The sequence below is a fragment of the Phyllobates terribilis genome, unplaced genomic scaffold, assembly GCF_046119375.1.
Source record: "Phyllobates terribilis strain yellow unplaced genomic scaffold, ASM4611937v1 Scaffold_7__3_contigs__length_470593459, whole genome shotgun sequence".
In the NCBI taxonomy this organism is placed as follows: Eukaryota; Metazoa; Chordata; class Amphibia; order Anura; family Dendrobatidae; genus Phyllobates; species Phyllobates terribilis.
In genome coordinates, this window is record NW_027362767.1 from 110,555,347 (window position 1) to 110,580,871 (window position 25,525).

At 42.1% G+C, this 25,525-nt stretch overlaps 1 protein-coding gene across 7 annotated transcripts in view; it reads left to right on the plus strand.

The window, feature by feature from the left end:
• The window catches only part of NPAS3 (neuronal PAS domain protein 3), a 788,102-nt gene that overhangs the window by 517,441 nt on the left and 245,136 nt on the right, over positions 1–25,525 (plus strand). For all 7 annotated transcript variants that reach the window (XM_073639080.1, XM_073639082.1, XM_073639081.1 and 4 more), the window contains 2 exons: positions 4,812–4,930; positions 17,776–17,969. In XM_073639080.1, coding sequence (XP_073495181.1) covers positions 4,812–4,930; positions 17,776–17,969 — 313 coding nt within the window. The remainder of the gene's footprint in view (positions 1–4,811; positions 4,931–17,775; positions 17,970–25,525) is intronic.

A 25,525-nucleotide genomic window follows, 5' to 3' on the forward strand; every position in this document is an offset into this window, starting at 1 on the left:
AGTCCTTATACAGAACTTTAACATGTGATCATCCAATCGCTTGTACTGTATACAGCAAAACCACAGCATTGCTGTGTATGGTAAAAATTAGTGTCTCCTATGACACTCAACAACTGGCAGGACATTACAGAAGCGATCACATGACAGGCACAGGGGCTTTCAGCCAGCCCCCAACTTTCAAAGCAACCCATCTGTTCCCTGCAATCACAATGTGTGGGGGGCGTGATGGGCCGGATCGCAATGTCAATGATTGACCGCAGCATTGCTGTATATAGTAAAAACCACAGTCTCCTATGACACCCAGCAACAGGTAGGTTATTACAGAAGCAATCACATGACCGGCAGAGGGGCTTTCAGCTGGCCCCCGACTTTCAAAGCAACCCATCTTTTCCCTGCAATGGCATTGTGTGTGGGGGTGCGTGATGGGCCAGATCACAATGTCAATAATTGTCCCCAGCATTGAAGAAGTTAACGGCAGAGATCGGTGGGCGCTCTGATCACTGCTGTTAGAAGTAGATGCCAGCCATTTAATATAACCATCATCTGCCCCGTGGGGAGTTGGCACTGCCTCTGAGCCCACTGCAACCTCCCTGAGTCGCTCCATGACGTAAGAATACATCATGCTGTGTGAAGAGGTTAAATGAAAAAGGGTCTCATTGAAAATAATAACACCATATACTCACCTCCCAGACTGGCTCCATTCCTGCGATGTCGGCACCGGGTCTACCGACACTTGTGCCATTGTTAAGCTCAGGTGTCTGAAGGAAGCGGATTGGCTGCAGCGCTATGGAGGCCACTGATTGGCTGCAGCGCTATGGAGGCCACTGATTGGATGAAGCGCTAACAAGACATAATAATCCCTGAAATCGCGCTGGTCTTGGAGCGTTATTTTATTTTCAATGGGGACCTGTTTCATATAAGAAGTGATTGTCCAAGTAGTGGAAAACCCCTTTAAATTCAGAGGCAAAAACCCAGCGTAAGTGATGCTTTTGTTACATTTGTATTGACCAACATTTTACATAGGAAACTGTGTTTAGCCTTTTAGAATTTTCTTTATTGTGGATGTAAAATAGATGTCATACAGATGTCAAAAGCAGACTTACGGACGACAAACAGACCACCATACGGATGAAAAAACTTATGTTTTTATATGAACGAAAAACAAACAATATTTCTTATGTTCCTGTGGACTTGGCATAAAGATGAGGAGTTCAAGGGAACCTGCCAGTGGATTCCCACAGCGAGAGACTTGTCAATCTGCTGGAACAGCGCTGGGAAATCTAACTATACGCTCCGGCGTTTCAGAGAAAAATGTACCTCTGATTCGGGCTGCCCGCGGTTTGGGCAGAATGAATCAGCTGACAGGTTCCCTTTAAAATATAATATATTTTAGAAAACTGCATAACTTGCAAATTAATTATGTAAAAATCATACAATGTGATTTTCTGGATTTATTTTTAGATTCTATCTCTCACAGTTGAAGTGTACCTACGATAAAAATTACAGACCTCTCCATTCTTTGTAGGTGGGAAAACTTGCAAATCGGCAGTGGATCAAATACTTATTTTCCCCACCGTACTTTTATAGCATATACAGTATGTACCCTGTAAGAGCTTGTAGGAAATTTTCAGTATCCATCTATATACTTTTTCCTAGTTGAGTACTCCTGACTTGGCGCATGATATCAATAAAGTCATATTATTCTATGTAAATTACCTTTAACATGTATATAAAGCACTTATCAGAAAGGGGCTTTAGGTGCTATTAAAAAGTAAGAATTATTCTGTAGGTAATGTTCGGTAAGTTTGTGTTCGCTCTGCTGTATTCCCACTTTCGCTTTTCCTGGTAACACCCAGCTCTGCCCAGGAACACCCACATTTTCACAGGGATTTCCTTACTGAGCAGATATTTTTTTACATGCAACTAATGCTATAATAGATAATAAAATGTAGAGTTGTCCTTGTAATGAAATGTACTTAATTCGTTATTGCTTCACTCATTTTCAGACCCCCTGATATGTAGGTTGCAGCCTGATTCAGAATTCAGATTTTTTTCAAAATTGCACTTATTTCTGCTCCAAGTGCTTTTTCCTTTGTCTATATCTATATTGATTGCTCCATAAAATTTTGGATGCTTTCGCCTCTCTCCACTACCAATCTGGGTACAACACCCCCCTCCCGTGTTATCTTTAACACCACTCCAGCATTTTTTTATTGCCCTCTCTTCCACTCCTGCATTTTTTTTTATTGCCCTCTCTTCCACTCCAGCATTTTTTCATTGCCTTTTCTTCCACTCAGCATTTTTTGTTGTCCTTTCTTTTACCAATTGTGTGTGTAGTTAGTATATTGAAATACGTTCCAGTCGCTGTTTTCTGCCATTTTTTACGCCATTCCAGTCCTCCCCTGCATCATGTGATGGCAGTTGTGACCTGCTGACAATGTCTTCTGGGCGGACCTGAGGTCACTTTCTCAATGTAAGTCTAGGAGGCTCAATACAGGGCTATGGTTGGCTAAAGAGGGGGCAATAAAAAAAACACTGGAGTGGTACTTTAATATTGAGAGAATGGAGAAGGAAGTAGAGAGTGGTCAACAGCAGGAGCTATGATAGATTTGTATCTTTTTAGAAGATCACTTAGCTAGATCAAGGTCTTTGGGCCATTTAGTCAAGCCAATAATCCTCAAACATTTGTAATAGCACTTATTCCCAACTATTGTCCCATCTAAACAGGTCTACAAATACCTGACGAATGAGGTTTAGGTTCAATGATTTTTATCTCAGCATGCAAAAATCGTGATTATTGGTAGCACATGGTAAGACTTTTATGGTCTGCCAATAAAATGATATTCTGTTCACACAGACTGTATCAACGATCATTCTGTACTTGTAGAAATTTCCTCACTCTGGCTAAACAGGCTAGTAAATTACTGCCCATTGGTTTGTAGATAATTAGTCATTTAACAGCCATTGCAGACATTGTGCAGGGGCCACTACAGATACTCTGCATTAGCAAAATAGTAGAAAATTTTTAATAAAGAAGATTTTGAAAATTGCTTAACTTTGCATTTAAAGAGGACATGTCATTTGCTCCAAAAAATGGAATTAAATGCCTAAAATATCTGAGTTCCCCAGATTCTGCTGCTCTTTTCAGTTTTGGGCTGTGTGGCTCCATTGCAGAGATATTCACATTTGTTTATTCTGGAGAGCACTATGTGAAATCTCTGCTTTCTAGTCCAACTGGATGTTTTTTCGGTGTGTTCTCTGGACATGCTCTTTCATCCTTTTCTCCCAGACCCTGCCAATCACATCTCAGCAGCATAGGAGACTGGGAGGTAAGTTGATGAGCTGTTATAGGCAACATCTGGGATGGAGATGTGAAAGCACACGCCCCAGAGGAGATTGTGTACAAACGCCCAGTTGGACAAGTTTCTATGCTGTGCTCCAAAAATGACAAATGTGAATATCTCTGCAATGGATTGATGCAGCGCAAAACAGAAAAAAATCATCAGAATCAAATTTTTTGAGCAAGTGATAATAATATGATTAATATGCAAATGAACCATTAAAAATTCTGTGCAAAGCTGTACACACTCTTTAAAGCTGTTGACATACTGCGTGCTGGGCTTTCACCAAGCTGGAACATTGATACACAGAGTCTCCTGGACCTCTGTACCATAGAGCTGCATTAACTTTGCAGACCACCTTACAAGCCATCGAGTGCCCTAGATTCGGGATGTTGCCCTCTAGAAGTAAGGCAAAATTCCATATGTTTTTTTTGTCTGATGTCTACTAAAAGCCCCTTTCACCTGTATTGAAGACGGAGCCATAACGGGTCCTTCTATATGAAGCCTAGAATTGCAGAAATACCACTCACAGTGTTCCACAGGAAGGATTAGATGGCTCGTTATCTGCGTTTTCACTATTTCTTTTATAAGGACAACTAAGGTGAAACACAAAGGCAAACCCTGAACTGTTACCTTTTCCCAGTACCCCTTTTTTCCTTTTTCACGAGTTAAGGGTCGAGATGTTCACAGTTTATTTCTCTCAATATGCTCCATCAAAGAGACATGCTCTCAGCTGCCAAAAAACAAGCTTTCCACCCCTATAACCTCGGTTATCACAGTGCGGACATGCGATCAGGCGGGTCTGATACCTGATTCCAAACAGATTTTCCTCTTGCACTAGTAAGGACGTGCAATGTTTTTCCGATCTCCTCTGGCCCGCCCCACCGTGAGGCTTCTGTGATCCCGTTCTCTGGTGAAGCTGAGCTTCGGATCCTAGAACCAGCTGGATCTGAAGCCGACACTCCAGTTTTTGATCTTGAAGCTTTTGATTAGAACTAATGAGCTTGTTTAATTCAAAATGGGAGCCCTGTGATAAAAGAAATAGGTTTGATTCCACTGGATTAGAGAAGAGAATTATCTGGCAGAGCGATGGATACTTAACCCCAACGCATGGCGTTGTAGTGTTTTCTTCATTAACCCCTACAATGCTCAAAGAAAGATAACTTAGAGGAACATAGACACGTTATATATATCAAAGAGCATAATGATTCAGCAGTTACCGTCTGTGTGATTATAACCAGATATTCTTGGATAATTTTCACGTGTAATTTTTCATCAGGATGGTGTTAATTGTAGGGACAGCACATAGTAAGACTAAATCTAAATGTTCTTTGTTATTCCAAGGTGCTGATGGGAAAAGAATCAGGACCCATGTTTTCCTATGAATAGCCCCACGTCTATTATTTTCCTCGGTGTTGACATAGGCCCGGATTATAGTTCTTAGTAACGCCTATCCATTTTCTTTCGCAGTGGAGTCCTCCAGCCCCGGGATCCTGCCTCAGGACAACTCTCTAGAAAGGTCTTTCTTCATTCGGATGAAGTCAACACTGACTAAGAGAGGCGTGCATATCAAATCCTCGGGGTTCAAGGTAAGTTCTACAGGTAGGAGAAAAAGACAGGAAAGGGGACAATATGTTCTCCTTGGTGCACTGGAATACATAATCAGGTCATCGCAGACTTGAAGTGTATTTTGATGCATTGGCGGTGGTTGTCGTGATGTTAATTCATCACACTGTGCTCTTCTAATATTGTATCTATGGCTGTGATCTGATTGTCTCTGTTGCTTTTTTTTACTTCCTGTGTACTTGTGTGGTTTACTTTTATTTCTTCTTTTTCTATTATACTGTCTTCCAAACTAAATGGAAGGTCATACCTATCACAGCATAAAGGCAAGCCTCTATTCTGTCATATGTAATACTCTGAATAGGACTTTTTTTTCACAGGGAGAGTGAAGGGGACTGCAGAAAAAAAACTCTTTCCAGCCTTTGTCCCACACCCCCTTCCTCTGCCCTGCTCCCTCTGTCCTCCCTCTTCTTTGCTTTTCAACTTCAAGGCCTTCATGTTGCTTCCAAATTGTGTCTGGGAGAGAATTCCCCCCCAGGCTGCCTACAATCTAAAGGTGTCTTTGAAGAGCCTCAGTGTATAAAGAATCAGGATGGTTCCTCTCTCCTGAGGCGGGAGGCGATAAAAAAAAAGAGAAGCACAATCCTGCTTGTTTCTGAGCGGAAAAAAACTGGCATCGGTGCTGCAGGAGCACAAGCTGGCCATCCTATGGGTTCTGATAGAAAGTGATTAGGAGAAGGAGGTTATAACCACTGTCTATTACCAGGAGAGAGATGTAAAGTGTCAGCATTACCCGGGCATTAACAACAGTCCTTAGTTGACAGCCTATGGCTCTTGGGTTGACATTCAACATGCACTGCAGTATAAATATCTACAGACCTGTTGTGATGTTGGGTTAGTTTTTTTACGTCAAGAGAATTTCCCCATGTATGCATCAGGGTCTTCAATACTAGTGGATCCCACAAAATAATGTATCCTCTGCCTGTTACAAAGAGAGTCGATGGCAGGGGTATCCGACTACAGTGTGTGTACGGTGGCACACATATAAAAGCACACAGAGCATATCCCTAGAATGCAATGTGAAGAAATGCACACAGAGCATATCCCTAGAATGTAATATGAAGAAACGAACACAGAGCATATCCCTAGAATGTAATATGAAGAAACGAACACAGAGCATATCCCTAGAATGTAATATGAAGAAACGAACACAGAGCATATCCCTAGAATGTAATATGAAGAAACGAACACAGAGCATATCCCTAGAATGTAATATGAAGAAACGAACACAGAGCATATCCCTAGAATGTAATGTGAAGAAACGTACACAGAGCATATCCCTAGAATGTAATATGAAGAAACGAACACAGAGCATATCCCTAGAATGTAATATGAAGAAACGTATACAGAACATATCCCTAGAATGTAATATGAAGAAACGTACACAGAGCATATCCCTAGAATGTAATATGAAGAAACGTACACAGAACATATCCCTGGAATGTAATATGAAGAAACGTACACAGAGCATATCCCTAGAATGTAATATGAAGAAACGAACACAGAGCATATCCCTAGAATGTAATATGAAGAAACGTACACAGAACATATCCCTAGAATGTAATATGAAGAAACGTACACAGAGCATATCCCTAGAATGTAATATGAAGAAACGTACACAGAGCATATCCCTAGAATGTAATATGAAGAAACAAACACAGAACATATCCCTAGAATGTAATATGAAGAAACAAACACAGAGCATATCCCTAGAATGTAATATGAAGAAACGTACACAGAGCATATCCCTAGAATGTAATATGAAGAAAAGAACACAGAGCATATCCCTAGAATGTAATATGAAGAAACGAACACAGAGCATATCCCTAGAATGTAATATGAAGAAACGTACACAGAACATATCCCTAGAATGTAATATGAAGAAACGTACACAGAGCATATCCCTAGAATGTAATATGAAGAAAAGAACACAGAGCATATCCCTAGAATGTAATATGAAGAAACGAACACAGAGCATATCCCTAGAATGTAATATGAAGAAACGTACACAGAGCATATCCCTAGAATGTAATATGAAGAAACAAACACAGAACATATCCCTAGAATGTAATATGAAGAAACAAACACAGAGCATATCCCTAGAATGTAATATGAAGAAACAAACACAGAGCATATCCCTAGAATGTAATATGAAGAAACGAACACAGAGCATATCCCTAGAATGTAATATGAAGAAACGTATACAGAGCATATCCCTAGAATGTAATATGAAGAAACGTACACAGAACATATCCCTAGAATGTAATATGAAGAAACATATACAGAGCATATCCCTAGAATGTAATATGAAGAAACGTATACAGAGCATATCCCTAGAATGTAATATGAAGAAACAAACACAGAACATATCCCTAGAATGTAATATGAAGAAACGAACACAGAGCATATCCCTAGAATGTAATATGAAGAAACGTATACAGAACATATCCCTAGAATGTAATATGAAGAAACGTACACAGAGCATATCCCTAGAATGTAATATGAAGAAACGTACACAGAGCATATCCCTAGAATGTAATATGAAGAAACGTACACAGAACATATCCCTAGAATGTAATATGAAGAAACAAACACAGAGCATATCCCTAGAATGTAATATGAAGAAACGTACACAGAGCATATCCCTAGAATGTAATATGAAGAAACGTACACAGAGCATATCCCTAGAATGTAATATGAAGAAACGTACACAGAACATATCCCTAGAATGTAATATGAAGAAACAAACACAGAGCATATCCCTAGAATGTAATATGAAGAAACGTACACAGAACATATCCCTAGAATGTAATATGAAGAAACGTACACAGAGCATATCCCTAGAATGTAATATGAAGAAACGTACACAGAGCATATCCCTAGAATGTAATATGAAGAAACGTACACAGAGCATATCCCTAGAATGTAATATGAAGAAACGTACACAGAGCATATCCCTAGAATGTAATATGAAGAAACGTACACAGAGCATATCCCTAGAATGTAATATGAAGAAACAAACACAGAACATATCCCTAGAATGTAATATGAAGAAACGTATACAGAGCATATCCCTAGAATGTAATATGAAGAAACGTACACAGAACATATCCCTAGAATGTAATATGAAGAAACGAACACAGAACATATCCCTAGAATGTAATATGAAGAAACGTACACAGAGCATATCCCTAGAATGTAATGTGAAGAAACACACATAGAGCATATCCCTAGAATGTAATATGAAGAAACATACATAGAGCATATCCCTAGAATGTAATATGAAGAAACGAACACAGAACATATCCCTAGAATGTAATATGAAGAAACGAATACAGAACATATCCCTAGAATGTAATATGACGAAACGTACACAGAGCATATCCCTAAAATGCAGTGTGAAGAAACGCACACAGAACATATCCCTAGAATGCAGTATGACAAAACGGACACAGAGCATATTGCTAGAATTCAGTATGGAGAAACGTACACAGAGCTTATCCCTAAAATGCAGTGTGAATAAATGCACACAGAGTATATCCCTAAAATGCAGTGTGAAGAAATACACACAAAGCATATCCCTAGAATGCAGTGTGAAGAAACACACACAAAGCATATCCCTAGAATGCAGTGTGAAGAAACGCACACAAAACATATCCCTAGAATGCAGTGTGAAGAAATACACACAAAGCATATCCCTAGAATGCAGTGTGAAGAAATACACACAAAGCATATCCCTAGAATGCAGTGTGAAGAAATACACACAAAACATATCCCTAGAATGCAGCGTGAAGAAATGCACACAGAGCATATCCCTAGAATGTAATATGAAGAAACGTACACAGAGCATATCCCTAGAATGTAATGTGAAGAAACATACATAGAGCATATCCCTAGAATGTAATATGAAGAAACATACATAGAGCATATCCCTAGAATGTAATATGAAGAAACGAACACAGAACATATCCCTAGAATGTAATATGAAGAAACGAATACAGAACATATCCCTAGAATGTAATATGACGAAACGTACACAGAGCATATCCCTAAAATGCAGTGTGAAGAAACGCACACAGAACATATCCCTAGAATGCAGTATGACAAAACGGACACAGAGCATATTGCTAGAATTCAGTATGGAGAAACGTACACAGAGATTATCCCTAAAATGCAGTGTGAATAAATGCACACAGAGCATATCCCTAAAATGCAGTGTGAAGAAATACACACAAAGCATATCCCTAGAATGCAGTGTGAAGAAACACACACAAAGCATATCCCTAGAATGCAGTGTGAAGAAACGCACACAAAACATATCCCTAGAATGCAGTGTGAAGAAATACACACAAAGCATATCCCTAGAATGCAGTGTGAAGAAATACACACAAAGCATATCCCTAGAATGCAGTGTGAAGAAATACACACAAAACATATCCCTAGAATGCAGCGTGAAGAAATGCACACAGAGCATATCCCTAGAATGTAATATGAAGAAACGCACACAGAGCATATCCCTCGAATTTACTGTGAGGAAACACACACAAAGCATATCCCTCAAATTTAATGTAAAGAGAGTCTTAGATATTATAATTTACAATTGAAGTCTATAATGAGTCTTAGTTGCTGGCAGCTAAATACAGTAGCTGTCCATTAATAGGAGTCTTGTGTATCTAACATCCGTGCTACAATTTTGTCTACATGCACAGCCATGGATAAATTGACATTTAGGGCTTGCTCACAAGCTGTGTTTTTGCTGTATTTTTTTTCCATGCGTTTTTCAAGGGTAAAAAAAAGCAAAACCACAGAAGTGAGCTGGAGCATACATTGGTATATGTGCAATGTGTAAGAGCACAGTCACATTGTGGCCATTTCACAGACAAAACCTGAGAAAACAAAATGAGAATATACCCTTGTGATGATACAGCTTCTAATCTTAATCAGCCAGACGTCTAGATTTGTTAAGCCAAGAGAAATACCCTATTGTGTTTGTGTTGACTTGTAAATGTATGTGTATTTCTGTGGCTGGTCAAGAAGGACAGACCAGTATTTGTGTAACCCTGATTGTTGTCTTCTCTTGGTTCTGAAACAATGATGTTTGTTACTATGCTAATTGCATATTATACTAAAGCCAGCTAGGTGTTGTTTTAAAGAGTCTCCCTACTATGCCGGCTGTGTGGGTTGAGTAAAGGCTCAAACAATGAGACTTGAGCCCTGTGGAATAATGCCCTCCCTAACCCTTACCCTGTGGATGTGTACTTTAAAGAACAAATGTGAACTATTTAAGGAACATATGCCTCTGTAGCAGGAGATTTGAAACAGAGAATTGAAAGAGACTTTACAAGGAGAATCAAAGATCAGACTCTTCTGGACGTCAGCTTGGTAGCATGGATCGATCTATAGAGACACAGATTTGGATTCTACATGATTCCAGCCTAAGGGTATATGGCCCTGACTGGAAAGATATGGATCTGCTCCATTGACCATCAGAGAGCCCATGGATATGTTTGGAGAGACCAGGTTGGGACGATGAAGTCACCTGGCCCCATGGATATGTTGTTTGGGGTTGCCAGGTGGGACCCTCCGGTCGGCTGGAACCCATGAGACATTCAGAGAAGCCAGATTGGGACCAGCCGATCATCTGGCCCCATGGAAACTCTCGGAGAGGCCAAGGTGGGACCCTCGGGTCTCCTGGCTTTGTACCTTGATGGACTGTCAGCTTCCTAGGCCTGCCTCTACCTTGTCTCTGCGGGGGCCCGCCAAAAGCTGAGGGCCATTGGTTGAGGTAGTTGGCCCTGTAAGTCTCAAAGTCGCAGCTGTTCTATCCCAGACGGGCCAGCGGAAGGGTGAGACTGTGTAATTTTGTACCATCTTGGGTATTTGCTGGGACTGTTCTATCTATTTATTGTCCGTTTGGTGGTTCAATAAAGTATTGCCACACTATTTTACCCTCACCCTGTGTTGTCTGAGTAGTGTTGCGCCCATGGAACACCCCGGGTCTTCACATTTTGGTGGCAACAGTGGGATACAACTCAGCCCAGCAGATCTGGGGGAGCTGCAAGGGGACTGGTGTTGGCACACACCATCCAAAGGGCTCCACAAGCAGGGAGGCATATAGACAGACCCAGCATACCATAGGTGAGGCATACACAGCGGGTTTCTGATGCTACCATGTCCAACCCCACCAGCTCGGCCTTGGGACGAGGACTGGAGAGGATATACAGCAGCAACAAGAAACGGCAACTACAGGAGCTGTGCCAGCTTCAACGGATTGAATACCAGACCACCGACACTCATCGGATTTAATTCAGGAACCACAGGATGCTGAGGATGGCATGTGTGGACACAATGGATAAGAGTCGGTTGTCGTCAATTACGTGTGGAGTTTATTCACAAGGAAGACATGGAATATGCTCTGAGGAAACTGGATGATGCAAAGTTTTGTTCTCATGAATGTGAGACCTCTTACATTCGTGACTCTGCTTAGACATGCAGATGGACTGTCTCCAATACATAGAGAAGGATGATTGGGATCCTATCATGTCTGGCTGATTACGATTGGGGGAGCAATGTGACGATACAGCTTCTAATCTTAATCAGCCAGACGTCTAGATTTGTTAAGCCAAGAGAAATACCCTATTGTGTTTGTGTTGACTTGTGAATGTATGTGTATTTCTGTGGCTGGTCAAGAAGGACAGACCAGTATTTGTGTAACCCTGATTGTTGTCTTCTCTTGGTTATGAAACAATGATCTTTGTTACTATGCTAATTGCATATTATACTAAAGCCAGCTAGATGTTGATTTAAAGAGACCCCCTGCTATGCCGGCCATGTGGGTTGATTAAAGGCTCAGACAACGAGACCTGAGCCCTGTGGAGTAATGCCCTCCCTAACCCTTGCCCTGTTGATGTGTACTTTTAAAGAAAAAATGTGAACTATTTAAGGAACATATGCCTCTGTAGCAGGAGATTTGAAATAGAGAATTGCAAGAGACTTTACAAGGAGAATCAAAGATCAGACTCTTCCGGACAGCAGCTTGGTAGCATGAATCGATCCAGCGAGACACAGATTTGGATTCTACATGATTCCAGCCTAGGGGTATATAGCCCTGACTGGAAAGATACGGATCTGCTCCATTGACCATCAGAGTGCCCATGGATACGTTTAGGAAGACCAGGTTGGGACAATGAAGTCACCTGGCCCCATGGATATGTTGTTTGGGGTTGCCAGGTGGGACCCTCTGGTCTCCTTGAACCCATGGAGACATTCAGAGAAGCAGATTAGGACCAGCTGGTCATCTGGCCCCATGGAAACTCTCGGAGAGGCCAGGGTGGGACCCTCGGGTCTCCTGGCCTTGTACCTAGATGAACTGTTAGCTTCCTAAGCTTGCCGCTATCTTCTCTCGATGGGGGCTCGCCAAAAGCAGGGGGCCACTGGTTGAGATAGTTGGCCCTGGAAGTCCCAAAGTCGCAGTTGCTCTGTTCCCAGCGGGCTAGCGGAAGGGTGAGACTTGGAAATGTTGTACCATCTTGGGTATTTGCTGGGACTGTTCTATCTGTTTATTGCCCTTTTTGTGGTTCAATAAAATATTGCCACACTGTTTTACCCTCACCTTGTGTTGTCTGAGCAGTGTTCTGCCCAAGGAAGACCCCGTTTCTTCACAACCATCTAGTAAGTAAAATCGTTATAGTACATGTAAATAACATAGGGTACTTTGTTAACGCGATTTTGATCATAAAAGCATTAAAGCCATCCCACCGCGACAAGGTGTAATCAATCGGGATGGTCCTATCCTGCATCGGGCCTATAATCTGCTCTTCCCTTATTCACATTGAGGACTGCTGACACAAGGTGAGGTTTTAATACTACAGACAGGATAGTACCATCCTGATTGGGTACACCTTGTCACAGTGAGATGGCTTTTATGCTTTTTTGATCAAAATAATGTTAATTTGGTACCCTTTGTTATTTACATGCACTATTACTATATACTTACGATTGGGTATATGCTCATTTTGTTTTTTTCTTGGGTTTTTAAGGGTAAAAATGCTGAACATTACAGTACCAGCTAAGTGAATGAGATTTATGAAATCTCATGCACTATTTTTTTGTTTGTGGATTTGACCCATCAAAGCATTTTTTTCACGTCTGCAGCATGACAATTCTTTTTGCGCTTTTGAAGTATTTTTCATTCATTCGAATGAATGGGAAAAAATACAAGTAAAAATACGTTAAAAATGCACGGATTTTTCGCAGCATTTTTCCGGCCAACACCGTGGTTTTTGGTGCAGAAAAATGTCATGCAAATAACCAACATGTGCACACAGCCTAAGGGACCTTATGTAACATGAATGGTTAAAAAGTAGTTAGAAGTAATGGACAACACTGCTTACTTCATAGCATACTATAAACAAAAGTCACGTGCCCGCCAGATTCTCCTGTGAGGTTGATTCTCAGTGATCATACATTAACCATTTAATGTTTGGAGAAGTATAGAGATCTTACCGTCTGCTTAGTCGTTAACCACGGTTTCCTGAATAACAGTTAAGGTCATAGGAAGGGGAGCTTGCTCCTGACGTTGTGTGTACATCGGCTCCCCCCTGCCTTCAGTGTCATATTAGATTTAGCTGCTGAAATATATAAAAGTACCACAGGAGTCTCTGATGTGTTTCTTGCCAGGAGCAATCCAGCAGCAAAACTCCCCACATGTTTCAGAGTGGAATCTACTTACTGCATTCTGCTAGTCTTCGGATTATTTGGTCTGCGGCACCCTACCTCCTACTGACCAGCTCTTCTATTTTTCTTTTTTTCTCCTTGGGTTTCTGTCTTTTGGTTTTTTATTTCCACCAGCCTTGCTTCTTGTATTTGCCTTTTCATGCCTACTGCCGCCCCGTCCTTGATTATTTGAAGCTTTACTTCATGTTCTCTTCTAAGCAAAATTAAGAGCGCAATGGAAGTGCAACCAAAGAATCATTCCATCTCTCTTAAACAGGAACTTTCACTGGATTTTTACATTTCAACTGAGTCCCTCTTCCAATTCAACTGATTCTGGAACAGGATTTATTTTTCTTCTGTGCCCCTCCGTTCCAAAGTTATACCCCCTGGTAATAAAGATGCAAATTTTCCCTTCAACAACTGGGTGTATACCACAGAACTCCCTTGTGGGCACGGCCATGTTTTCATTGGTCAGAGGAGAAAAAGCAAACCCCATTATAGAATTTCTTTGTATATGCCCAGTTGGTTGAAGGAAAAAATAGTATTTTTATTAGTGGAGGACATAACTTTGGAACGGAGGGGCACAGAAGAAAAACTGTTCCAGAATCAGCGGAGCAGCACCAATTTTAGGTGGTGCTCAGTTGAAATTTAAAAAATCTAGTAAAAAGGTTTTTCATCCTCGAATTAAAAGAAAATGTGTAGGAGGTTCTAAAACATAAAAAAGTGATACTTATCCTACCGATCCCGGTCGCTCCTCTTCTAGCACTACTCGGCCCCTGCCAGTCTCCCCAATTTATCTTCTGGTAAGTTTAGGCAGGTAATTGGTCACAACTGTGGCCAACACATTACGTCACAGTCAGTGATGAGCTGAAGAAGTCATATGTTCACATGACCGGACAGCTGGTGACAAATTTATATAATATTACTATTCTGCTCCTCTAGTAATTTCTAAATAACACCTTTTAAATTCACAATTTGTCTCTTTAAATCAATTACCGTATATTCCGGCGTATAAGACGACTTTTGAAGACTGAAAAATCTTCTGTCTAGTCTGGGGTCGTCTTATACGCCGGTAATGCTTTTGAACTTTCAGAAATTGACATGCGGGGATACTCTGGGGGTGTTAATAAGCTGCCGTGGCCGTATCCCTGCCATGTCGGAGTTAATATAAGGTGGAGGGAGTTAAAATACGGCGGCGGTAGGTCCAGACAGTCAGCGCTTCTGTGCTGAAACTGACACATCGCTGCGTATTCCCAGCTCCGGACACAGCGCAGGGCTTCTGTGCCGACAGCTTTCACTTGTCACAGAAGCGCTGCGCTGTGTCCGGAGCAGGGAAGTTCGCATCGCTTCTGTGACAATATATGAAAAGCCGGCAATTCAGCAGCGGCATAAGCCGGCACCCGACAATTTAGAATAGAAAGAATAGAGCTTCACACATAGATTAGATAGATAGAAACATGTCAGTCACATATATATGAAGTACAGTGACAGTGTTGATTACTGTACTTGTCATTTAGTGTAAAGGATTTATTAAAACAAATAATAGTGTTTTCATGCACCGTCTCTTTAAAAAAGCCGGCCGGCATTTCAGCATCTGTACCCGACAATTTATAACAGAAAGATAGAGCATCACACATAGATTAGATAGATAGAAACATGTCAGTCACATATATATGAAGTACAGTGACAGTGCTGGTTACTGTACTTGTCATCTAGTGTTAAAATAACGGATTTATTTAAAAAAAAATTGGCGTGGGGTTCCCCTTAATTTTAGTCTCTAGCGGAGGTTAAGCAGACGGCTGGGGCAGATGTTTGAAGCCTGGGAAGGGGGTAATACCCACGGAGCTTCCCAGGCTACTAATATCAGCCCCCAGCTGAATACATAGCCTTTACTAGCTATTAAAATGGGGGACCCCCCCAAAAAAATGACGTTGGGTCCCCCCTAATTTAATAGCTAGCAAAGGCTAGGCAGACAGCTGGGGGCTGATATTAATAGCCCAGGAAGGGAGCCATGAATATTGGCCCCCTCCCAGGCTAGAAACACCAGCCGTCAGCCGCCCCAGAAATGGCGCATTCATAGGATGCGCCAATTCTGGCACTTAGCCTCGCTCTTCCACGCTGCCCTGGTGCGGTGGCAGGGGGTAATAGGGCTGGGGTTGATGTCAGCTTATAATGCCAGCTGACATCAAGCCCAGGTTAGTAATGGAGAGGCGTCTATAAGACACCCCCATTACTAACCCCATAGTAAAAGTTAAAAAAAACAGAAACACCCAGAATAAAGTCCTTTAATTGAAATAAACACACAATTCTTTATTGTTCTAAATTAAACCATACTTACCATCACGCCCATTCCAGCTGAAGCCAACGATCTCCTGCAATAAAAGAAAAATAATAAAGCAACCTCATCCTTACCTTTCCATGGTTCCCAGGACAGCTCCAGCTCTGCTACATCGAGATGACAGGCTGGACCGCAGCAGAACGCTGCCATCCAGCCTGTCATCCCGCAGACACTGAGAAGCGCAGGCATGCTTGCGCTCCTCAGTGTCTCGCTGTGACGGCATCCAGATGAGCCGACAATGAACTCAGCTCACCTCCTGGACGTCCGTCACTGACAGCGTGGGAAACTTCTACTGCGCATGCGGGGAGCAGGAGAATTTTCCCACGCTGTCAGTGACGTGCATGAGGTGAGCCGAGTTCATTGGACATGATCTCGGCTCATCTGGATGCCGTCACAGTCAGACACTGAGGAGCACAAGCATGCCTGCGCTTCTCAGTGTCTGCCGCATGGCAAGCTGAACGGCAGCGTTCTGCTGCGGTGCAGCCTGTCATGTGAATGTAGCAGAGCTGGACCGGTCCTGGGAACCATGGAGAGGTAAGGATGAGGTTGCTTTATTATTTTACTTTTATTGCAGGAGATCGTTGCCTTCAGCTGGAATGGGCGTGATGGTAAGTATGGTTTAATTTAGAACAATAAAGGATTGTGTCTTTATTTCAATTAAAGGACTTTATTCTGGGTGTTGTGTTTTTTTTAATTACTTTACTAGAAATTCATGGTGGTCATGTCTAATATTGGCGTGACCCCATGAATTTCGGGCTTAGGGCCAGCTGATAATGCCAAGCTGGCCTTAACCCCTTTATTACCCAGTGAGCCACCGCACCAGGGCCCTGGATGAGTTGGGTACAGCGCCAGAAGATGGCGCTTCTATGAACGCGCCATTTTCCGGGGTGGCTGCGGACTGCAATTTGCAGCGGGTGGGGCCCAGAAAGCTTGGGCCTCCCTGCGCTGCAGATTCCAGCCCCCAGCTGCCTAGTTGTACCTGGCTGGACACAAAAATAGGGCGAAGCCCCACGTCTTTTTTTTTTAAATTATTTCATGAAATAATTAAAAAAAAAAGGGCTTCCCTATATTGTTGTGTCCGGCCAGGTACAAATAGGCAGCTGGTGGTTGGGGGCAGCCCGTTCCTGCCTGCTGTACCTGGCTGGACACAAAAATATGGCGAAGCCCACGTCAACATTTTTGGGAAAAATTAATTACAAAATTAATAATAGTTTAGGGACTGCATCTTTATTAACCCCTCAATTGTCATTTAGTCTTAAAATAAAGGATTTTTTAAAAAGAAAATTGGCGTGGGATCCACCATCATTATAGTCTCTAGCGGAGGTTAAGCAGACGGCTGGGGCAGATGTTTGAAGTCTGGGAAGGGGGTAATACCCACGGAGCTTCCCAGGCTACTAATATCAGCCCCCAGCTGAATACCTAGCCTTTACTAGCTATTAGAATGGGGGACCCCCCCAAAAAATGACGTGGGGTCCCCCCTATTTTAATATGTTTATGAGTGACAGTTTTCCTGCTATATACCTGCATGTCATAAGAATTTAAATTAAAAAAGGACCATGTTAAATTCAAATCTGTTTTTTTTTAATTTTTACCGGTGTTTGGTATGCGTTGGAAAAGGGGTAGTCTTATACGGTGAATATATCCTAAACTCTATATTTTAACAGGAAAGTAGGGGGGTCGTCTTATACACCAGGTCGTCTTATACGCCGGAATATACGGTAAATGGTTGTTTCTAATTTTTACTAACTTATCTTCTAGGTGATCCACGTAACTGGACGATTGCGTCTCCGCGTGTCTCTGTCTCATGGTCGCTCTGGTACAGGACAGGTGATGGGCTTAGTAGTTGTGGCTCATGCGCTCCCTCCTCCAACCATCAATGAAGTCCGCATTGACTGCCACATGTTTGTAACACGAGTCAACATGGACCTCAACATTATATACTGTGAAAATAGGTATGTGATCTTCTAGACTGAAGCATTTCCAATTATTCAGTAGATTCTGTATTGGTAAGCACTGCATCTGATGTACACTATTACATTATAGAATTCTAGAATAGCTGATGTTCACTTAAATGAACAGTTATCTTACTCAATGAATAGAATACATGCTGTAGAAATATTAAACTTATAACCGGAATATCTCATCATGCCTGGTCAGGCTCGGACTGGCCCACAGGGAAACAGGTAAGTCTCCCGGTGGGCCTCCCACACATGCAGTGCTTGGCACAGTACATTTGATGCACTATATGCAGGTAAAGACAGCAGACAGCTTCTCATTTATTCAAGAAACTACCCATTTTGTTATTTTATGGAAGCATAGGCTTGAAAGTACATAAAAGAGCAGCAGCACACCACATAGTATCCTACCACTCAGGCCAATAATATTTGTCTTTAACTGAAGCGTGGGCAGCCAGAATTAATGTTACTGGTGGGCCCTTGGTACCCCAGTCCAACATGGTGCCTGGCTGCGCTCTGCTCAGAGGATATATCCATGGAACAAAAAAGTGTATGTGAGCAACATGAGGAGGCACGTTGTCCCAAATTCTTAAATCTCATCACTAACCCACTGTGAGGACTGGAGGATAAATAGTGGACTTCAACAAAGGATTATGAAGTTCAACCTATTATTTTCCTGCTGTGTAAATCCATATAAAAGCAAAAAATTAAACCTCTAGGGGTCTGCCAATTAAAAAATAAAGATCAATGTATGCCCTATATCCAGTTATACTGCATGTGAACACATGTAGATCAATGGACATCGCTCTGCTGCTATTCTCTCCCAACCAGTTTCAACATGAGCAACTTGTGCCTAGTAACACGAAGTGTGGGCGCCAAGTCGTCCTTACATTACATTGTTCATTAAATATTTTTAAGGAATTTGTAATTGCCTAAAGTAATAGTCATTAGGTGAAGATGTTCTCTCTTCAAAGACATTAATGCCACATCATCCACACCAAATGCTAGGTCAAAGTGGCGAGCCCTAGAGCAGGGAATTTAGATGTCATTGGCTATTACCTACTAGATATCTATATACACTGCTCAAAAAAATAAAGGGAACACTTAAACAGCAGAATATAACTCCAAGTAAATCAAACTTCTGTGAAATCAAACTGTCCACTTAGGAAGCAACACTGATTGACAATCAATTTCACATGCTGTTGTGCAAATGGAATAGACAATTGCCAATAATTTCCATCTATTATCAAGACACCCTCAATAAAGGAGTGGTTCTGCTGGCGGGGACCACAGACCACATCTCAGTACCAATGCTTTCTGGCTGATGTTTTGGTCACTTTTGAATGTTGGTTGTGCTTTCACACCCGTGGTAGCTTGAGACGGACTCTACAACCCACAGAAGTTGCTCAGGTAGTGCAGCTCATCCAGGATGGCACATCAATGCGAGCTTTGGCAAGAAGGTTTGCTATATCTGTCAGCGTAGTGTCCAGAGGCTGGAGGCGCTACCAGGAGACAGGTCGGTACACCAGGAGATGTGGAGGGGGCCGTAGGAGGGCAACAACCCAGCAGCAGGACTGCTACCTCTGCCTTTGTGCAAGGAGGAACAGGAGGAGCACTGCCAGAGCCCTGCAAAATGACCTCCAGCAGGCCACAAATGTGCATGTGTCTGCACAAACGGTTAGAAACCGACTCCATGAGGGTGGTATGAGGGCCCGACATCCACAGATGGGGGTTGTGCTCACAGCCCAACACCATGCAGGACGCTTGGCATTTGCCACAGAACACCAGGATTGGCAAAGTCGCCACTGGCGCCCTGTGCTCTTCACAGATGAAAGCAGGTTCACACTGAGCATATGAGACAGACGTGACAGAGTCTGGAGACGCCGTGGAGAGTGATCTGCTGCCTGCAACATCCTTCAGCATGACCGGTTTGGCAGTGGGTCAGTAATGGTGTGGGGTGGCATTTCTTTGGAGGGCCGCACAGCCCTCCACGTGCTCGCCAGAGGTAGCCTGACTGCCATTAGGTGCCGAGATGAGATCCTCAGACCCCTTGTGAGACCATATGCTGGTGCGGTTTACCCTGGGTTCCTCCTAATGCGGGACAATGCCAGACCTCATGTGGCTGGAGTGTGTCAGCAGTTCCTGCAAGATGAAGGCATTGAAGCTATGGACTGGCCCGCTCCTTCCCCAGACCTGAATCCGAATGAGTACATCTGGGACATCATGTCTCGCTCCATCCACCAACGTCACGTTGCACCACAGACTGTCCAGGAGTTGGCGGATGCTTTAGTTCAGGTCTGGGAGGAGATCCCACAGGAGACCATCCGCAACCTCATCAGGAGCATGCCCAGGCGTTGTAGGGAGGTCATACAGGCACGTGGAGGCCACACACAATACTGAGCCTCATTATGACTTATTTTAAGGACATTACATCAAAGTTGGATCAGCCTGTAGTGTGTTTTTCCACTTTAATTTTGGGGGTGACTCCAAATCCAGGCCTCCATTGGTTAATAAATTTGATTTCCATTGATGATTTTTGTGTGATTTTGTTGTCAGCACATTCAACTTTGTACAGAACAAAGTATTCAATGAGAATATTTCATTCATTCAGATCTAGGATGTGTTATTTGAGTGTTCCCTTTATTTTTTTCAGCAGTGTATTTATATAAAAAAAAACAAGAAAGACCAAAGATCTCACTTTTCCTGGGCAGTGTTTGTGTGCACTTTTATATAAATGTGCTTTTATTTGGGTGTACTTTTATATGGGTGTACTTCTATATCAGTGTATTTTTATATGGGTGTACTTTTATATGGGTGATATATAAGTGTACTTTTAGTTGAATGTCCTTTTATATGGGTGTACATTTATATAGGTATACTTTTATATAAGTGTTCTTTTATTTGCCTGTAAATTTATATGGGTGTCCTGCTATATAAGTGTACTTTTATTTAGGTGTACACTTATAGAAAAGTGCATTTATATGAAAGTACACCCATATAAGTGTACTTTTATATTGGTGTACTCCTATATAAGTGTGCTTTTATTTGGGTGTATTTTATATGGGTGTACTTTTATATGGGTGTACTCCTATATAAGTGATGAGTGTACTTTTATATGAAAGTACACCCATATAACTGTACACCCAAATAAAAGTACACTTTTCACTTATATAGGAGTACACCCATAGAAAAGTGCATTTATATGAAAGTACACCCATATAACTGTACACCTAAATAAAAGTACAGTTATATAGGAGTACACCCATATAAATGTACAACCAAATAAAAGTCCACTTATATAGAAGTACACTTACATAAATGTACACACATATAAAAGTACATCCAACTAAAAGTACACTTGTATATCACTCATATAAAAGTACACCCATATAAAAATACAGTTATATAGAAGTGATGAAAGGGTAGTTATCCAGCAACTCGTGAAATTGACTTAAAAATAGCCTTTATTTTGAAAAAATTAAAAACATGAGACCATAGTGCAAATAAAAGCGTACAGAGGCTAGTGCAAAGTGCATTTATATGAAAGTACACCCATATAACTGTACACCTAAATAAAAGTACACTTATATAGGAGGACACCCAAATAAAAGTACACTTATATTTCACCCATAGAAAAGTACACCTAAATAAAAGTACATTTACATGAAAGTACACCCATATAACTGTACACCCAAATAAATGTACTTTTATTTGGGTGTAATTTTATATGGATGAATTATAAGCGCACTTTTATTTGAGTGTATTTTTATTTGGGTGTACTTTGATATGTGTGTACTCTTTTATATATGTGTACTTTGATATGGGTGTACTCTTATATCAGTGTACTCTGATACGTGTATACTTTGATATGGATGTACTTTTATTTGGGTGTAATTTGATCTGGGTGTACTTTCATATCAGTGTACTTTTATTTGGGTGTATTTTTATATATGTGTACTTTGATATGGGTATACTCTTATATAAGTATACTTTGATATGGGTGTACTTTTATTTGGGCGTAACTTGATAGGGGTGTGCTTTGATCTGGGTGTACTTTCATATCAGTGTATTTTTATGGGGGTGTACTTTAATGTGGGTGTACTTTCATATCCGTGTACTTTTATTTGGGTGCACTTTCAGATCAGTATACTTTTATTTCGGTGTATTTTTATTTGGGTGTACTTTGATATGGATGTACTTTCAAATCAGTGTACTTTTATTTGGGTGTATTTTTATATGGGTGTACTTTGATAGGGGTGTACTTTCATATCAGTGTATTTTTATTTGGGTGTACTTTCATATCAGTGTACTTTGAAATGGATGTACTTTGATATGAGTGTACTTTGCTAGGGGTGTACTTGATATGGGTGTACATTGATAGGGGTGTACTTTCATAAGTGCCCTGACCTCACAATGCAACTCTGGACCTGCTGTGGGACAGTACAATGTGACCCTCCAGCACATTGCGGCACCTCCCCCAGTTGCAGGGTATCCTGCTTTGTGTGGCATTGCTATGGGCAGTTGCGGGGTATCCTGCTTTGTGCGGAATTTTTGTGGGCAGTTGCAAGGTATCCTTCATTTTGCGGCATTGTTATGGGCAGTTGTGGGGTATCCTGCTTTGTACAGCATTGTTATGGGCAGTTGCGGGGTATCCTGCTTTGTGCGGCATTGTTATGGGCAGTTGCGGGGTATCCTACTTTGTGCGGCATTGCTATGGGCAGTTGCGGGGTATCCTGCTTTGTGTGGCATTGCTATGGGCAGTTGCGGGGTATCCTGCTTTGTACAGCATTGTTATGGGCAGTTGCGGGGTATCCTGCTTTGTACAGCATTGTTATGGGCAGTTGCGGGGTATCCTGCTTTGTGTGGCATTGCTATGGGCAGTTGCGGGGTATCCTGCTTTGTGCGGAATTGTCATGGGCAGTTGCAGGGTATCCTGCATTTTGTGGCCTTGTTATGGGCAGTTGTGGGTGTGTGGACACATTCTTCTCTGTTATTGTATACAGCCCTGTACTATGACTTTCTTTGCTTCGCATTGCTTCATTAGCGAGCTCATTGTTCAAGCAATATAATGATGATCATTGCTATTATCACCAGGCTTATTATTACCACTAAGTAGTGCTATTACAGGTGATGCACTACTCTGCCATAGATCACACACAGGTGGTGAGCTAGTATTATCACTTCACTAAGGCAGGAATAAAAGTAAAAGAAAATGTAGTTCCTGACGCCAGGGTGCACTGTAGTAACTTGTGTTTCCTGGTATGACGATATGTTGTGCACCAGATTGTCCAGAAAACAGAGAGATGGATAGGCTATTGGTAAACTTTACTTCTTGCAAACAAATACAGGTAAATCCAGACAGATGATTCGGCAGAGTTTCTCTTTCAATGCAGCAAGCACGGTTACTTTCCAGTATGATAATGCAGATACACCAACAGTGCAGTGATTCCTGAGTCCTGGCTTCTGCTTATCCGTACAGTCCTTATCACACAGCTGACTGCAGTGATTCCTGAGTAGTGTTGAGCCACCCCCGTAGTGTTCGGGTTCGGTTCGGTTCGTCGAACACCGGGATGTTCGAGGAACTGTTCGTCGAACTGTTCGTCGAACACCTTAGAACACCGTCGAACACCGTTAAAACCAATGGCAGGCAAACAAAAACACATAGAAACACATAGAAAACACCTGCAAAGGTGTCCAAAAGCTGACAAACTGCTCAGAAGACACTCTGTTTAAAAAAGCCGGCCGGCAAATTCAGCAGCGGCATACACCGGTACCCGACAATTTAGACAAGAAGGAATAGAGCATCACACATAGATTAGATAGATAGAAACATGTCAGTCACACATATAAGAAGCACAGTGACAGTGTTGGTTACTGCATTTGTCATTTAGTGTAAAGGATTTATTAAAAAAAATATTAGTGTTTTCATGCACCGTCTCTTTAAAAAAGCCGGCCGGCAATTCAGCATCTGTACCCGACAATTTAGAACAGAAAGAATAGAGCTTCACACATAGATTAGATAGATAGAAACATGTCAGTCACATATATAATAAGTACAGTGATAGTGTTGCTTACTGTACTTGTCATTTAGTGTAAAGGATTTATTTAAAAAAATAATAGTGTTTTCATGCACTGTCTCTTTAAAAAAGCCGGCCGGCAATTCAGCAGCGGTACCCGACAATTTAGAACAGAAAGATAGAGCATCACACATAGATTAGATAGATAGAAACATGTCAGTCACATATATATGAAGTACAGTGATAGTGTTGGTTACTGTACTTGTCATTTAGTATTAAAATAAAGGATTTATTATTAAAAAAATTGGCGTGGGGTTCCCCTTAATTTTAGGCTCTAGCGGAGGTTAAGCAGACGGCTGGGGCAGATGTTTGAAGCCTGGGAAGGGGGTAATACCCACGGAGCTTCCCAGGCTACTAATATCAGCCCCCAGCTGAATACATAGCCTTTACTAGCTATTAAAATGGGGGACACCCCAAAAAAAATGACGTGGGGTCCCCCCTAATTTAATAGCTAGCAAAGGCTAGGCAGACAGCTGGGGGCTGATATTAATAGCCCAGGAAGGGAGCCATGAATATTGGCCCCCTCCCAGGCTAGAAACACCAGCCGTCAGCCGCCCCAGAAATGGCGCATTCATAGGATGCGCCAATTCTGGCACTTAGCCTCGCTCTTCCACGCTGCCCTGGTGCGGTGGCAGGGGGTAATAGGGTTGGGGTTGATGTCAGCTTATAATGCCAGCTGACATCAAGCCCAGGTTAGTAATGGAGAGGCGTCTATAAGACACCCCCATTACTAACCCCATAGTCAAAGTTAAAAAAAACACAAACACCCAGAATAAAGTCCTTTAATTGAAATAAAGACACAATCCTTTATTGTTCTAAATTAAACCATACCTACCATCACGCCCATTCCAGCTGAAGCCAACGATCTCCTGCAATAAAAGAAAAATAATAAAGCAACCTCATCCTTACCTTTCCATGGTTCCCACGACAGCTTCAGCTCTGCTACATCGAGATGACAGGCTGGACCGCAGCAGAACGCCGCCATCCAGCCTGTCATCCCGCAGACACTGAGAAGCGCAGGCTTGCTTGCGCTGCTCAGCGTCTCTCTGTGACGACATCCAGATGAGCCGAGTTCATGTCCAATGAACTCGGCTCACCTCATGCACGTCACTGACAGCGTGGGAAAATTCTCACGCTGAAGCGCTGATTGCAGGAGAATTTTCCCACGCTGTCAGTGACGTGCAGGAGGTGAGCTGAGTTCATTGGACATGAGCTCACCTCATGCACATCACTGACAGCGTGGGAGAATTCTCCTGCACTCAGCACTTCAGCGTGAGAATTTTCCCACGCTGTCAGTGACGTGCATGAGGTGAGCCGAGTTCATTGGACAAGACCTCGGCTCATCTGGATGCCGTCACAGCGAGACAGTGAGGAGCGCAAGCATGCCTGCGCTTCTCAGTGTCTGCGGGATGACAGGCTGGATGGCAGCGTTCTGCTGCGGTCCAGCCAGTCATCTCGATGTAGCAGAGCTGAAGC